The 18,010-nt window shown below is 38.7% G+C and overlaps 1 protein-coding gene and 1 long non-coding RNA gene across 2 annotated transcripts in view; one reads left to right on the top strand and one right to left on the bottom strand.

The window, feature by feature from the left end:
• LOC113245427 (uncharacterized) overlaps positions 1-18,010 on the top strand; it is a 427,039-nt gene that overhangs the window by 133,550 nt on the left and 275,479 nt on the right. Inside the window, exon 4 of the long non-coding RNA XR_008958273.1 lies at positions 5,074-5,185. This is a non-coding gene — a long non-coding RNA (uncharacterized LOC113245427). The remainder of the gene's footprint in view (positions 1-5,073; positions 5,186-18,010) is intronic.
• The window catches only part of EFEMP1 (EGF containing fibulin extracellular matrix protein 1), a 59,398-nt gene continuing 56,857 nt past the window's right edge, over positions 15,470-18,010 (bottom strand). Inside the window, exon 11 of the mRNA XM_026485613.4 lies at positions 15,470-17,052. Coding sequence (XP_026341398.1) covers positions 16,891-17,052 — 162 coding nt within the window. The 3' untranslated portion in view covers positions 15,470-16,890. The remainder of the gene's footprint in view (positions 17,053-18,010) is intronic.

Below are 18,010 nucleotides of genomic sequence, written 5' to 3' on the forward strand. Positions count from 1 at the left end.
TGCTTAAGCAGGGAGAGGGGAAGGGCAGATTGATTCCTGGCCCTGTAGCTGTGCAGCAAATTTTGGAGGTCTGGGCTGAACGTCTCCAAAAAATGTACAACTTATTACCCTGTTAACTGTTACTGTGTTGGTGCCTGCATCTCTCTCAAGCTGCCTTGGAATACTCTTTCGTGTTAACACTGTGGAGGAGAGCAAGAATTCTTCTCTTCACATTTGAAGAGAATTAAGAGAATCATGGAAGTGTAGGTCTGTGGAGGCACGACGAGGCAAGCCATCAAGCTCACAATGAGGGCTCAGCAAGTTGCTTCATGTTTTCCGCTCATAGCTGCCTCTTCTCTGTCAGCAATTGTGAAGCACCCATAAAACAAAATAGGCTCATTAAATATGAAGGGGTAAGTGAAATTGGCAGTTGTACCTATTCAAATGGGCCTTCCTTTTTAAATGTTTACACTCCAGAATAACGAACAGTCAGAGGATGAATGCCTGCTTATCAGTGGCTGCTCATGGCCTCTTTTTGGGATGAGTGTCAGCCAGGGTCAGTGGGCATTTTGCTCCAGATCTAGCTCTAAAATGGTCCAAGAGGTTAATGTCACAGTGAAAAGGTAGGATGGCCTTGTCACCATCATTTCATTCACTAAGTTTGCATATAAGGGTGAAGACTGTCTCGTGTTCTTTTCTAAATAATGAAGGGCATTTCTTCATGACCCTTCCTACATGGGCATAGACTTAGTTATACCATCTTCCTGACAGGGACAAGCAATAGTTACCATCTGTGGACCAGCTCATCCCATCCACAGATTCTCTGCAATGAAATTTTCTCTGCAAATTTGGCTCCTGTCCTGAACCTATAGCATCAACATTTTAATGAGCTGAGGAGGAGGTCAAGATACATAGGAGATATTTTTAACTCTCAAAATCTTAGTTAGTTAATGAGGTAACATGTGATGATGTTCAGTAAATCACTATGCAAATGCGAGGCAGTTTGAGCTGATCCTTGAAAGATGGAAAACATTTCTATGCTCTTTGGTTGTTGGAATAGTTTGAGCAAAGGTACAGAGATGTTTCTAACCAGTGGAAACTGTTTTTGGTCTTTATTTTAATTGGCATGAGTAATATTTGACACCTTTGACCACTTGCTTCACCTTGAAGCGTTCTCTTGGCTTCTGTGATATCACATTTTTCTAGGTTTTCTCCTGTTATTCTAACAGCTTTTTTCAATCTCACCCCCAGGTTTCTATAACCATAGAGATGCTCATGATGCCTGGCCTGTGCCTCTAACCACGTTGCTGTCTTAAAGGTTGGACCTATATATCTGCTGTGCACACCCACATATCCAACTTTTACTTAAATACCTTATGTCCAGCATGGCCAAAACCGAACTCAACATCTTTGTCCCCACTTCTGCATCCCTCAGTGTTTCCTATCTCAGTGGATACTGTACATCCAGTTATTTAAGTCAGAAACATAATCATTGATTCCTCCTGCCCTGTCACTCTCCATATGATTAACCATCATGCTCTATATATTGTAGTATATTAATATTTCCTGAATCTGCCCAGGTATCTCCATCTCCACTGCCACCTCCTTGGGTCAGCTCACCATCATCTTTTGCTTGTATGACTGCAGTAGCATCTACCTTTGATTTTTCCTCCAGCTAATTCTTTCTCTACAGTGTTGCCAGATAAAACTTTCTAAAGCACAGATATGACCATTGTGATTTTTTTTCCCTTAAAGCCCTCTAATAGCTTCTATTTGCCCTAAGGATAGTGTTCAGGTTCTTAAATTAGGCTACTTGCCTCTCTTGTCCTGGCCTTGCTGACCTCTCTTGCTTCTTCTCTTGCCACCACCACTCAAGCTCCCTGAGCTTCAGCCATTTGGAAGTGCACTTGCAGTTCACTGACTCACCAGGTGAGTTTTCTCATCTCTAGGTCCTTGTGCATGCTGTTTCCTATCTAGCACGTGCTTCTCCCTTGCTGTTTCTGTGGTCTCAGCTGGGAAATCACTGTTCACACTGATTCTAATGGCTTGTTTGCTTCTCTGTATCTCTTAAGGTCAGTCAATAACTCTTATAGAGTCTGGAACGTTTTAGATATTCAGTGGATTTTTTTTTTTTTTGATGAATAAGTGGTGATGTATGAGGCATCTTTAAGGAATGGCAGATCGCTCAGTTTGACTGTAATGTAGGATATAGGAAGGATGAGAGTGAAAAATAGATGGCTGGGTGAAAGAAAGATGGCTGGGTGTCTTAGCTTGGGTTCCTTGAACACAAATTCTGAAATAAAGATTCCAGTGCAGGAAGCATATTGGGAAATGCCTATAGGGTCAACCCTTGTGAGGGAGTTAGTGAAGCAGGATAGGGCAGAGGGAAAAGTTGAGTTGAAATGAAGTTGCAACAGGGCCCTCAGCTAATCCCACGTGGTACATAGAAGTTAATGTAACTGTACAAAATTTCCCTGAATTGAGACAAGAGGGTTGGGCCTTTGTATTCACATGGTATTCAGATATTAAATGTGGTCTGCCTCTGGGGAGAAAGCAAACCTTGGGCCAAACAGTTCCTTTTGGTCAATGGCAATTTCTGGGGAAGAATTAAACTATGGCTTGTCAGAAGCCAACACTGCTAGCATCTGGGGGAATGAATGCTTTGGTACTGAAGGGGGATCTGGGTGGCATAGCACAGCATCCATAACACTACGCCTAGTTCATACCAGACTGAGGAATTTATACTTTATTTGGTAGGCCTTGAAATGCTATTGCAGGTATTTTCTCAGAATAGTAATGTGATTCAGAGCTACATGTAGGAAGGTTAATCTGGCTGAGGTGTTTAGATTGGACTGAGATGGAGAAACTGGAGGCAGAGAAGACAGTGGGAATCTTTTGAAATAGTCCAGGTGAGGAAATAAAGACCTGAGCAAGGGTATTGGCATTGGAAATGGGAAAGGCAAATGGTTGGTTATAAGAGATAAGGCAAGGCTAGAATTTGCAGTCCCTGGTGACTGGTTTAATATGGGAAGTATGGAAGAGGAAGGAGACCCAAAAGTGAGTCTAAGGTTATGAGCCTAGCTGAAATGTAAGAATTATGGTGCTGGTAATAGAAGTTTAAGAAAAATATAGGCTTGGTGGTAGATTTATTGAATTTGCAGGATGGTAGCCACTCAAGTAGAAGTAACTTACAGGTGACTGGAAACTTCTTTGGGAGGGCAAAACACACTAAAATAAAACGTTATACAATGATATGAGGATGGTCATGCAGCAGTATCAGTATTAAATGGATAAATAAAAAGTTAATGCTAAGGGAGATCAGAGAAGAGAGAAATCCTTGTGGCCAAGAAGTCATCATGGAGGAGCTGTGTTTTTGAGTTGGTAGATGGAGGTGTGGGATCTAGGAGAGAGGGAGGAGGAATGATAACATTCTAGGTGGGGGGCAATGGTTTGAGTAGAGGCAGAAAGGTAGGAATATATACCACATGTTCATGGTACCATAAGAAGATGACTTTGGCTAAAAGAAAGGATTCATTGAAGGAAATACTGATTTAAAAATTATACAGTTGATTGTGGAAGGATTTGAATTACAGTCTGAATGACAGGGAAGTTAGAGGAATTCAGATTTTTTTTTAAGATTTATTTATTTGAGAGAGAGAGAGTGGGGGGAAGAGCAGAGGGAGAGAATCTTCAAGCAGACTCCCCGCTAAGTGCAGAGCCCAGTGCGGGGCTGGATCCACGACCCCTGAGATCATGACCTGAACCAAAACCAAGAGTTGGATGCTCAACAGGCAGAGCCACCCAGTAGCTCCAGGAATTCAGATTTCTTGTAAAACTTTGTTTCTAAAGTTTGGTTCTATCTACTGCTGAATGTAGGTGTTCATAAACCACAGAACTAGAACTTGAGAGATACTCTGTGTTTTTTTTATACTTAAGTGGCTCTGATGTAGAAGACTACTGGTCATTGGCATTCTTTTTTATGGAGATTATATGAGGACACATGAAAGGAAAGTCCAGCCTGAATGTATTTCTGTGGCTTTTATATTCACAGTCTTTGCTTAGCTTCCATAAAGTGCAAAGAATCTGTGGCCTAATTGGTCAGCTGGTGTACTGGCCCACCCTGAAAAGTAAATATTGTGTGTCTGCAAGTGGAAAGTCAGTATGTGTAATCTAGCTGCCTAGTCACGCCTGCCCCAAACACTGTTGAAAACTTTGACCAAGGGCTATAAAACTGTCAAGAGCTGGGGCCCAAGTTTGCTTCCATATCAAATAGCTTGTTACTGAAGCTATTGGGAAGACAATAGGGCATGCATTTGACTTGCTGGGATCCCTTGTTTGTTACAGAAGCATCTGGCAGAGCTAAATAGCTTTGTATTACATCATTTTTCATTTCTTGTTTTTTATTTATCTTCTACTTCGATTTATTTGACATCGAAACTTGCCACACCCTCTTCTAAGTACACTCATAGAATAAAAAGGATATCTTTTTTTAAAATTTATTTATTTTTTTAAAGTTCCATGATATATTACTTGCGAATAACACCCAGTGCACCATGCAATACGTGCCCTCCTTAATACGCATCACCAGCCTAACCCATTTCCCCCCTCCTCTCTGAAGCCCTCAGTTTTTTTCCCAGAGTCCATAGTCTCTCATGTTTCCTTCCCCCTTCTGTTTACCCCCTTTTCTTCTTCCTTTTCTTCTCCTACCAATCTTCCTATTTCTTATGTTCCATAAATAAGTGAAACCATATAATTGTCTTTCTTTGCTTGATAAAAAGGATATCTTGATATCAATGGTATAACTTCAAAATGGAATCTTCAGATTGGCACTTGGACCATTAAAAAATAAAACAAAACAGAAATTTATTTGGTGTCTATGAGCAGGTGTTTAAAGATTTCACCTTCTTCCAAGGTGATCAAGGGCTGCTATGAGACTCCCACATTGCCATTTTGTGACATTCACAGAATCACTTATTTCCTATTTTCTTTGCATAATTTCAGCACAGAGTGTTTGAAACATCTCTTGGGGAAAGAATGAGAATTACTGCTGAAGGTATTAACTCTTTTTTTTTTTTTTTTTTTTTTTTTGAGCAGGAAGTGAATGATGTTTGCTGAAGCCACATGGTTACTTTTGGAATGGCCTACTAGATTTAGAACAAATGATGGAGAGTATGCCATTGATATGCGAACAATTACTTCTGTTAAGGTAAAGTAACCCAGACGTTGTCTGTAGCTTTTTGTACAGCTAATTGCGTGAACTTTCACTCAACAGAAGAAAACACGTCAAATCTTGAGCAATTAAAAAACAAAGCACCTGAGCACATTAAGTTGCAACTGATATTCAACAGCTCTACATTAATCTCTGAGAAACAAAGGAGTATTTACTCTTTTTGTTCATTGTTCAACTTTTCACAATTGATTTTATTCTTTAGTCCACAGAAATGTTTACTGCACTCTAAAGATTTTTTTATACTTATATATTTAATGGTGTCCTTTAGACACTTGTTCTAAAAGGGGTACATTTCAGTGATCCAAAGAAGAATCATATAAGAGTTGTGTGTGTTGTGTTTTCAATTTTAATTAGAAATCTTATTTGTTTAATGCCTTACTTACTCCATTTAGATCCTTAGTAAATCCAGACTAATTTTCACAGCTATCTTAGACATCCCTTTTAGGAACTTTTCATTTCCTCCCTATTTACCTTGGCTAGAGATGTGGAAGAGTCATCTCCAGACCCATGGTGTGATTTTAAGGGTATTAAGACATCCTCATTTTCCAAATTAACTCTCATAAATAGTATTTTTTTATCGAAGTAAAATTGACATATAGAATTATATTGATTTCAGGTGTACAGCATAATGATTTGATGATGGTGTATATTGCAAAATGATCACAAGAAATCTGGTTAACATCCATCACCATACACACTTACAGATTTTTTTCTTTTGCAGTGCGAACTTTTAAGATCTATTCTCTTAATAACTTTCAAATACGTAATAATTTGTTATTAGTAATATTCCTTTAATAGGCACCAAAGATCTTGATGCAGTTTGCTTATTCATGGTATCTACTAGTCTCATCCCTGGTAGACATGGTTTTTGGCTTACTGACAGGTTTTTTTAAAAAGAAGCACAGAAAATACAAATGGCTACACAGAATTAGCCACTGATCAGTAATGAGGTGTTTAGGACTACAGGCTTTGGAGTCAAATTGACCTGGGTTGTAGACCTTGCTCTACCAAATTTCTACTTGTATGACATCTGTTTCTTATTTCTCTGAGGCTCAATCTCTTCCTCTTTCAAATGGGATGGAAATGCCCATATCATAAAATGAGGTAGTATTTGTAAAGCACATCAAATGTCTAGCACAGCATGAGGCCACAGTTTATGGTGTATAATAGGTACTTAGTAAATGTTAGCTCTCATTATTACTCTTTAAATAACTTAGGCATTAAAAAAATGCCTTTCTTGGAAAAGGCTAACACAGATTTGCTGACACTAAGCTATACCTTGGAGATGTTTAAAGGCATGCCTTAGATTTTCAACTGAGGTACTAGCCTAAATCCCATTTTAGGAAATTAATGTGAACTGCCCAACACCTGAATCCTTACTCCCGAACCTCACTTAAAATGTTTGAATCCAAACTGCTCCAGCAGCTTTTGCTGCATCTACTTACAGCTTACTCTGTCTCCTTCATCGGTCAACTCTCCGTCAGCTTACTCTGTCTCCTTCATCGGTCAACTCTCCGTCTGAAAGCCATTTAGCTCCATGCTAAATATGGTGTAGGACAATAGGGAGGTCTCTTTCATTGTCAAAGACAGGTACACTTTGAAGATGACACTCAAAAGAGATTAAAATGGGTCAACAAGCAATTGTTGGGCTTATGCAAGGGCATGTGAAGCTAATATTAAAGCCACACACAAAAAAATCTTGATCTCAAAGAATTCAATTTTAAGTTAGAGAAAGTGTGGGAAGGAAGGAACTAACATGCAATATTAATTTCATTCCAAAGAAAATTTAAGGGGGGAGGGGATCTACCTCAAGAGCATTAATTAATAGATGGTCTGGGGAAGGTCTTTGCCACTCCAAACATCTACCTACACTGTGTATTAGAAGGATAATAACTAGAATTTAAATAAAAATTTGAAGAGAAAAAAAGAAAGATAGATGTAATTGGGGGCAAAGCGAGAAAATGTGACTCGAAAGATGATGTAAAATATGCAAGTGGAGCTAATTCCATGCAGGCTATTACATTTGTAAGAATTATATTTTCTGTATGCACTTTAGGAAATATGTGCAGTATTTAGTAAGATGACAGGTAAATGGCTGGGGGGTGGGCATATTTAAATACGGTAGTTATTACTTTTGTACAATTTCTTAGATATCCTTAAAAAGAAAAGCTTAGAAACCGTCTGAGAAGAACTGATCTAGAGAGAAGTAGCATGGCAAATTTGAATCAGCCTGCCTGAGTTTATGGTCTGACTTTGCCTTATACAAGTCATGAGACTTTGGACAAGTAACCTAACCTCGCAATTCTCAGTTTCCACTTGTGCAAAAGGAGGTAACAGGGATGCCTGGGTGGCTCAGTCTAAGTGTCTGACTCTTGGTTTCTGCTCAGGTCATGATCTCAGGGTCGTGAGATTGAGCCCCACTCCACACTAAGCATGGAGCCTGCTTAAGATTCTCTCTCTCCCTCTCTCTCTGTGACCCTTCTTTTCCCCTGCCCCCCACTCTGCTAGCATGCTCCCCCCCCAAAAAAAAGAAGAAGAAAAGAAAATTATTCTCTGTTCCAGTGGAACACTCCCATTCCTAGAATAAAGAATATACTCTTTGCTAGCTTCCCCACTGAGGCAGAAACCACTAGTTAGTGACCAAACCCATTTTCTCATCTTCCTGGACCCACAGCTAGACTCTATTTCCCAACTTTCCAAAGGAAGATGAGCATGGTGATGGAAGCCACTTTTAGGCCTGCCCCATAAAAAGTTCTAACATTCCATCCATCATTGATCCATCTCTTGATGTAGATGATAGATCAGCACAGTGACCTTGGAAGCCATTTGAAGATGATAGAGCCCCCAAATGAAAGGAGTTTAGATTTCTGAATCTGTGCTTGGAAACAGTTGCCTGCCTATCAGGTTATGGGAGCCAGAAACTTAGACTCTCTCACCGTCCATGTCCAAGCCATCATTGAATTCTTTATTTTTTCTCCTATGTGTAATGCATTTTTCCCTTCTCTTCATGCTTTCCAACAACACTTTGTCCAAGTGAAGACATCTTTTTTTGGGCTGCTGGCATAACTTTCTAACGTGCATCCATTCTGGCCCTCTTCCAGTCTATCAAAACTTGTTCTTCTTCTATTACCTACTCTGGTTCTGGATGCTATAGGACACATTGTATTGTGATAGGACCCTTGGCCTTGAACCTTTGTGCATGTTGTCAACACAGAGGGTAGTAGGAATATTTCTAGAACCAGACAGGAGCTGAAATTAACCATATATAGAAGTGACTGTGAATTGTATAGATATATATATCCCACTAAACTCAAACCAAATGCACCTTCCTAACTTAATTTTCCCAGGTTGGATTCCCAAAAATGCTTGTGACCACTCCAGTGCCATCCAACATGAAGGGAAATATGATGTGACAAGGGAGGATGGACAGGCGGTGGGGGGCTGGGGGGCAGGGGATAAACAGAAAGAGCAGTCCTAATCAATTCAGCTAAAATGTATAACTTTTGCAAATTTTACAAAAATATGACCATGTAAACACATTACTAGGGTCCCTTCAGGACCTTGGAAGAGACTGGTGTATGGGATGGGTCTTGAAGATTTAGTTTCATTAGCTTCTCTGAAAATTCACCTTTGAAGGGCAGCCAGTTTTGGTGTTTTTTTTTTTTTTGAAGATTTTATTTATTTATTTGACAGAGAGAGTGCACAAGCAGGGGGAACAGCAGTCAGAGTGAGAGGAAGAAGCAGCCCCCCCCCCTCCCGAGCAGGGAGCCTGATGCGGAACTCGATCCCAGGACCCTGGGATCATGACCAGAGCTGAAGGCAGATGCTTAACCCAGCACCCCAAAGGGCAACCAGTTTTATACAATAGTCTGTAATTGGACTTGTGATGTGCTTTGGAATCTCATAGGCTCATGGTGTTAACTATATTATACCACTTTACATAATATCTTATGTGTCTTTGCATCTAATTCAGAACCATGTGTCTTGGATGTGGTTGGTCCCTAATTGTGAGGTAAATGATACTTGGAGAAGAAGAAAACTAGAGTAGAAGAAGAGAAAGATAGAGTAAGAAAGAAAAAAAGATGGAGAACCAACAGAAAAAAAGTCAGGGAAGAGGTTTATGTGATTTGAAGCCATTAGGCCAGTTACACGTGCTTCAGGTGTCAGACTCATCACCACGCAATGAATTGACCTCGGTTAGCAGATTTTCATGCCTCCTTCAATTCCTTTCAGCCACTTGAATTTACTGGGGCTGCAGTAGAAATTTCTAGCTCATTGACAACATCCAACATCATGCCTCTGTTTTCCCGTCTGCCTGAGGGCTTTCTCCAGGGCTAAGGAGCTCCCCCTTCTGCAGGCAGTCATAAGTGGGTGTGGTGTTAGTGCCCCTAGGGGCAACCCCCACAACAGAGTTGGATGTTGGTAGATAAATGGCCCAGCCGAGGCAGCTTCTGGTGGGATGCTTTTGAGGTGAGTTCCACGAGATTTCTCAGAGGCTCCCTAGAGGAAATGTGTACCAGTTGCCCATAGTAGTGATCTACTCATTAACTCATTTATTGGCATCTCTCCTCTCCCTAATTTTCCCCACTTCCTTGCCTGTTCTTTCTGAGTTAAACTCTCAAACTACCCTCACTCATTTCTTGTGTCAGGGTCTGCTTTTGAGGCAACACAAACCGAGACACCTGGTTTAAGTCACAGGCAAGTAATTTACCACTTAAAGAAAGAAATGTAATCTCAATATTAAAATACAAAAACATGGAATACAGTTTTTAAAGGAAATAAACAATTAGGAGATACCAAGAAAACTCAACAAAATTATTTATTTGTGTTATATGCATCTGTTTAATGCTGAGATTCTGCAGAAACTAATTTAGTTTCTATGGGAAGATAAAAAAGAACTGAATTATTGCATTCAGGTCTTTAAAATTCTCTTGCGTTTGTATTCCGACTCTGGCTTATTAAAGGGGTCTGTGCTCCGTTAACATACACATGCGTTTACAATATAAACAGCTTAACTAGACATCTGTGTTGACTACATATAAGAGGCAGTTAACTTTTTGCCTTGTTTCTGTTCAACAATCTTGATATTTTAGTCTGCTGGCCAGATGAAACAAGATTGGTTTTTTGGTACCAGATGTGTCACAGTTTGGGTTTGTATTTTGCAGGTGCTCCCCCCAGCTGGGAGGATGGAAACATGCCATCTTTCTGAGATGATGATTCAGGATAGAAATATAAGTCTGTTAAAAATAATTCGACATATTAATGGAAGGTTTTGTCCCTTGTGGGCTTCTTATGCATACCATATGAGCAGCCTAGCAGCTGTTCTATATTTCAAAAGCAGAGTTAGAAAGTTAGAAGCATACACGGCTATTCAAAACATAAGCAACTGCTTGGAGTCATGGAAACAGGATTCAACAATAAACTTGTATTTGTGAAGCTTCCCCAAAAATAATAATCCCACTGGGCTGTGTTCAGGTGGTCTTAGGATACTGAACAATCTTTCTATTTCCATCATTTGGATTCACTAAAACATCTCCCTTGTAGGGGCAGAGTGGTAGAGATGACTATGTTTATTAGATGTGGGGATCGGTTTCCAAATGATTTCTACCCTTCAATATTTATATTTTTAAATTACAGTTTTAAAAGCCCTACTTGTTTTTGCCATTTTTACTTAAACATATTGTGAAAGAACTAAAAGCCCCACTGAGGACTGAGTTGTTAATAAAATGAGGCATCTTATCTTATTCTGGGTGATGATGTTCATCGTTTGTTCCTTCAAAAATCACCTAATGAGTATTAACCAATGTCAAGGAATGGCAGTAATCTTTACATTAGCCCTCTACTTTACACTAATCTTTTGGAAGAAAAGACTCTGTAAGCTTTTTGGCCCAGCTTCTGAACCAGGAGAGTGTTAGCCTCATTCCCTCTTCACCACTGTTGCTCTCAAATCTCCCCCATGTAGAGAGCTACATCTGGATCTTTAGTAATAGACTTTATCTTTTTGGGAATTGCTGTCCTATCCAGTATGGTAAGGTCTACATGATTGGTTCTTGACTTTGAATTTCTAGAGTTTAGGAGTATTTTGTGTAACATGATGACTTCTGCCTCTCTGGAGTTTTTAAAGAGAACAAATCAGCTAAAGTTTCAGAAGTAAATCAGAATCAGGTTGGTATCTGTGCTATTTCAACACAATTGCATATAACAGCAGTGGTGACAACTGATCATGGCAATCAGCAAAGCTGGTCCACAATTTGGGGTGGATGCTTTGCAGGAAAGAAAGGGATTGCTTGTTGGTGTTGAAATTCGGAGTATGGCCAATGAAAAGAGCCTAATCTAAATCAGAAGACCTGCATTCTAGGCACTATGCTGTTGCTTAACAAACTGTGACCTTGAGCGAGTCTTAAAAATAAGATAAGCTGACTAGGTGGCATCTAAATTTAGAATCCTGTTATTGTTGTTGTTGTTAATATTATTATTAAAAAGAAGTGCATGTAATAAGAGATTTTATTGGAGGGGGTGGAGATTGCAAGTTAAAGAAACCAGTTAAGAGGGAAATTTGGCAGCTGAAGGGAACTTATTCTTTTTTGGGGCGGTCTTAACAACCAAGAGGTCTTTCCTAATCACTGTCAGAATGTAACTGTTCAGTTAGAGAGCATGGACGTCTCTGAGCCCAGGTATGGTAACAGAATGGTGAAATGATGGAAACAACTTCTTGTGGCCTCATTACTGAGACTTACTAAGAATGTAGATATTTCCCTGGAAGCATGTTTGGAAGTGTGGGAACCCATGGCTGGACTTCTTTCACTGGTGAAACAAGGCAAAATGACTTTTAACTTAACATGAGTATTTAGTCCAGTATCAGTGAAAAGGAGCAAAAACATGCATAATTAACCAGATTGAATGGCAAAAAATATATTTTGAATTGTAATTTAAAAATTTATAGCTAAATTGGTCCTTGGCCCCAATAGTGAACCCACAGTGTGAAGACCTATTTTGGGGAAGGCCCTATGAATTTTCCCTTTTATCCATGTCCAATGCTTCCCAATAGCCACTACATACAAAGAATGCTCAGATGCTTTAAAAAATTTGGCAAATCGAGCTACCTTATCTCTCAATGTGGCCCAGGGGTAGGGATTAGTTACAGTTGTTAAATTTGGAAAAGCTCCTTGTTTCAATATCTCAGTTTTATGGATAAAGAAAGCAAGGGCCCCAAAAGCTACGTCTCACAAGTGGTTAATGTTAGAACTGGTTCTTTTATACTACATCACACTCTTCAGTGTTGGAGGGGATTACTATATAAGTTGCTCAATAAATGTTTGCTGCTGAATAATAATGATTCTGAGATGAATTTGTCTTGTTATTCCCATCTATGGGAACTGGTTTAAATCAGTGATTCTCAGAGAAGAGGAGGAGGGAGTCATGTGTAGTTTGAAAACAAAGCAGGTCTTTGTCTTACTGCTTTGGTTTGTTTTTAGTGAAGATGTTTACTTTATTTTGAATTTCAAATTACATTAAAAAGAGAACAGGAGATTTTTAAGTTTACTGAGAATGGTTGTACCTGTAAGGGAACTCATGTGTTAGCTTTCCAAAGCTCTTTCCAGGATTTTGCTTCTGTGAATGAAAAATATATTTTTTTTCACTTGCTATTTTTTTTTTAGTTAAAAATGAAACTAAAAATGAGTGATTTAGGCCATGAAATTAATGGATGAATCATCTAGGAATTAGTTTCCTTTTTGTAGGTAAGACAAAAAGGAATTGCAGGTGGAAACAACATATCAATTTATGTCCATCAACTGATGAATGTGAGACAGGGAAACTTAAGGACTCCATAAAAATCTGCTTTTTACTCCTTTTCCTGCTTTTATTCTTGCTAGGACCTGTACCCCCACTTTACACATGCCTCAGAATGCCAGTAGTGTATGTCCTTGTAAGGAACAAGGAGTTAATGATTTCTTTAGAATAGGTAACATTTAAAGAAGGACAAAGTGAGAATGACCAAACGAAACCATCATATGCATATTCCAGACCACCATTAGAGCTAGACATCCCGAAGACATGACCCTCTGTTCCAAGGAATAACACCTCGGTCCTTGTCTTTGTTCTAACTGGTTCCTGGCTGCCTGAGAAGACACATACACCAAACCACAATCTTCAGTAAAAATCTCTAAACCCCAAGCAAAGACCACTCTCTCCTTTCCTTTCTGAGTCTCCCAGACATTCCATCTGTATCTGCTCTGTCTTCTGCTCTCACCCTCTGCTGGCTCACCTTTGATTTCCATCCTGCACAAAGCCAAGCACCCTCTTGGCTGGTCCTATAGGACCCCTTCTGGTCCCTTGGACCCAGCCTGCCAGCATCAAATGGATAAAGTGTGATATGTCTACACTATGGAATATTATTCAGTCATAAAAAAGAACAAAGTACTGATACATGCTACAACATGGCTGAACCTTGAAAATATCATGCTAAATGAAAGAAGCCAGACACAAAAGGGTGCCTATTGTATGATTCTATTTATATGAAATGTCCAGAACAGGCAAATCCAGAGACAGAAGCTAGGTTAGTGGTAACTCCTACCACAGTTTATGGGTTGGGGAATGAGGTATTACTGCTAATGGATAATATGGGGTTTATAATGGATATGGGACTAGATAGTGTTGATATTTGCATAACATTGTAATGTACTAAATGCCACTTAGTTGTGCACTTTAAAATGAATTGTATTTTGGGGTGCCTGGGTGGCGCAGTCATTAAGTGTCTGCCTTCGGCTCAGGGCATGATCCCGGCGTTCTGGGATTGAGCCCCACATCAGGGTCTTCCGCTGGGAGCCTGTTTCTTCCTCTCCCACTCCCCCTGCTTGTGTTCCCCCTCCCACTGGCTGTCTCTCTCTGTCAAATAAATAAAAAAATAAAATGAATTGTATTTTACAATTAATAAAAAAGGAATCACATCAGTGATCAGTGACATTTCACTATATCAACCCTTTCCATCTGTCTATGACTTGTGAATAGGGCTAGGCTTTGGGATGAAAGGGCAGCCATCTCGCATATAGTTAATGATTTCTTTTCTTTTCTTTCCTTTTTATGATTTATTTAGTTATTTTAGAAAGGGAGGAGGGGCAGAGGGAGAGAGAGGGACAGTCTTAGCACACTCCATCCTGAGCATTGAGCCTGACGCAGGACTCAATCTCACAACCCTGAGATCATGACCTGAGCTGAAACCAAGAGTTGGATGCTTAACCGACTGCCCCATGCAGGCGCCCCTGCATTTAATGATTTCTATATATCCCAGATATGTATGTACATATATATGATTATTTTATTATTATTATAAAAATGTAGTTCATAAATTGTTATATGTTATAATGTTTTATATATTAATTATGCAATACAGAAATACTAATTTATATATTTACATGTGACATAAAATATATTATTCTATAATATATAACATATAATTATATAATAATAATATGTAATTATATAATAATATATGTATGCTTAGAGGTGGGGATGGAGGGCCATGGTTTATATATAAATGTTTCAGAGAAATTTCTGTTTCTTCTTCTGTAATCTTCTGCAGAGTTATAGATGCTGCCATCTTATTTAAGAGTGAAAAATCTGTTGGAAGAAGGTCTTAGACTGTCTTTTTAAACTCTCACCATTCCCATCATTGACTTGAGGACTGTGTCTATATGTAGAAAAATCAAAAGACTGATTAAAAACAGAAAAGTTTAGATCAAGCCTTAATTTACCTGGATTGCAAGTAATCATGTGGATGGAGTGACAGGAACGCACTCAACAGTCCTGCTGTGTTGTGGCTGGCGGTTTATTCTGCTTCCTTGTGTGGCTCTTGGTTAGACCTGTTCTCTCCTCACTGTTTCTATGCCCCTTTAACAAAAGCCCATTCTCTGCTCACACAAGAAGTTTGTGTTTTGTTTCTTGATTTCTTGATGAACTTTATTTTTGACAATTACTGCACATTTAGTCAACTCTGAGAAACACCTGTTTCAGGGTCGAGGTTGCCTGGGTGTCAGAGGTTATTCATATGTGTTTTGAAACTGGATGTAAGAGAAAATCAGATGCACACCTTCTTGTGGCATCATTTTAGCAGACTTTTTGTTTCCTTATCTCCTAGATTACCTATTAGAAAAAAATCAAGTGGTCGTTCTTGCTTCGGCAGCTATAACGCATTTTTTTCCTGGACAAAATTATATTGACTCTTACTGGTTACACTTAAAAAAACCTCCAAAGATAGAGTGATCCTCTAAAAGAATATTTATCTTTATTCAAAAATATGATACATCAAAGTGAAGCAGTTACACTTTAAACAAATTAAACATAAAACCTTTTCTTTGAATTCAGAGGGAGGGCAATTTGCTTTAGTTCCCGATCACTCTGGATGCCAAGAATAAGAACCATTCTCATTTTCTTCCTCTATGACCATCAGATATAAAGATGAGAAACTTCAGTCGAGTTTTAATTTTATTCAGAAGCTAAAGCTTCCTCGGTACAATACCTTTTCTTCATTTTATTCTACATCTTGTGAAAGACCTGAATTCAGGGATATTCTTACATTTACCGAGTGTTATAGATTGAATGTTTGTGTCCTCCCCAAATGTTGGAATCCTAACTTCCAATGTGATAGCGTATGAGTGGAGGCCTTTGAGAGGTAATTAGGTCATAAGGGTGGAGCCCTCATAAGTGATATTAGTGCCTTTATAAAAGGGACCTCTGAGAGAACTCTCTTGCTCTCTTTCTACCATGTGAAGATACAAGTCTGCAACGCAGAGGACAGCTCTCCCCACACTTGACCATGTTGGCACTTTGATCTTAGACTTCCAGCATCCAGGCTGTGAGAAATAAATTTCTGTCATTTATAAGCCACCCAGTCTATAGTATTTTATTATAGCAGCTTGAACTGACGAATACACAGAATTTGCTTCTTCAGGTCAACTCCAATATAGTTTAAAAAGAATTTGTTTTCTCATCCCTCTTTGTAGATTTCTCAATATAATAATCGTTCAGTGGATAACTTATTCACTTTGGGAATTTTGCTTACTTTTTGTTTACATTCATAATAAAAAATTTCTGACAAAATTTAAAATATTCAACAGAAACCAGCATGATATACAATAATTGTTTATTACTAAGTAATAAACAACTGTGTTTAGAGTGATAATGAAAATAAAACCAATACAAATATGGTAGATCCTCATTTTCTAAAGAAATATATCTTTATTGACTTTTTCCATTTTCTTACAAAGCAGTTAAAAAATTCATTCTTTTGAACTTGCATGCTGTTCATGTTATGATGGTTGCCTCCTAATGAGACTGTCAGTGGAGCTGTAGTAAGTTTCCTTAAGCACCACAGAAGATAATCATTGCTTCGTCCCACTTTTACAGAAAAGAATCCAAGTTTCATTGGATAGAGTATGCTTAGCTCTCTTGAAGAAGATAAGTTTAGTAGATTAATGTCTAATTTACATACAGTAATAAAGACAAACTTTGAATCTTTACAGATTAAATGCCCACTTTATACCATGGTGTAATTGTTTGAATTATTTGTGAGTGTACAGCATATAGATGTAGATGTACTAGATATGTCTATAAATAAAATAGTGCTTTATGGTAACAATATTCTTTGGCTGATTTAAATGCCTATAGTGGACTCTTTTAAAAGACTAAAATGCAAATGGCCCCACTATTATTGTCAATCTTAACACTGAGCTTGTGCGGAAGGTTCCTATACTGTTGACTGTTAGCATCTCCAGGTCCACGATATATTCTCTTGGTCCTGATAGCGACTTCACCAGCACAAGCATTGCACTTACAGGACTTGTTTGCTAAAATACAAGAAAAAGAGGGAGGGAGAGAAAAATTTTTCTTAAATTGGAGTTTCTATTATTTGTGATTATACCTAGTCCTTTAAGAATTAGGGGAAGAATTTTGATGGTAGGACAAAACTCACTACTTAATTCCTTCTTGGTTTCAACCTTTCTTGGTTCTTTTCCCCTTGTCCACACATAGTCATTAGAGGTTTAATTTTCCAAGTTACAGGGACCTGCTTTTTTGGTAGTTTTGTGTTTTCTGTTCATTCCTCTCTGTTAATGTTTCTCTTCACTTTCACTGAGTAATACTAGCTTTTATAGAAACTGTAGTTCAGGTAAGAATGTGATAATTTTTGAACTGGTAAACAAAGTTATCATCTTTCACTTCTTAGCATCATGCATTTGTTTACATTTGACAAAAAGACATGTAAATAGTTAATTTCAATAGAACATAGCAAATGCTAAGATATATGAGGTTATGTAGGTTATGTATGAAGATACATAAAGGTGAAAAATATGGGGAAAAAGAGGAGGGAACTTGAAGCATTGAGGGGAGTCACCACAGATAATTGGAAGTTTTGCAAAGAAGTATATTCAGGAGAACTGGATGCAGTTTCATTTTGCTGAAGAATGTGATGGGTGCTGGAGAGGAGAGGAAGATGAGTTGGAGGGGCAGGTTAGTAGATGTGTGAATCTGAATGCCAGAGGAAAGCAGGGGTAGGGACAGTGGATTAGGATTTAGCAGTCACTTCAGTAGGTGGACAGTAAACCAAGGGAGTGAATGTATATGTGATAAGACTGGATGGATCTGGGAGAGGCCAATATTTAAGGAGTGGGCAGAAGAGAAGCTATTGAGGGAAGCTGAGAAGAAACAGATGATTAAGTGGGAAACAGATGCATGGCCAGCAGTATCCAATAGAGTAGTGAGGCTGAGGGAGACTGGAACTGAAAAATGCCCTCTGGAGTTAGCAGT

This window comes from Ursus arctos, unplaced genomic scaffold (genome assembly GCF_023065955.2).
Source record: "Ursus arctos isolate Adak ecotype North America unplaced genomic scaffold, UrsArc2.0 scaffold_8, whole genome shotgun sequence".
In the NCBI taxonomy this organism is placed as follows: domain Eukaryota; kingdom Metazoa; phylum Chordata; class Mammalia; order Carnivora; family Ursidae; genus Ursus; species Ursus arctos.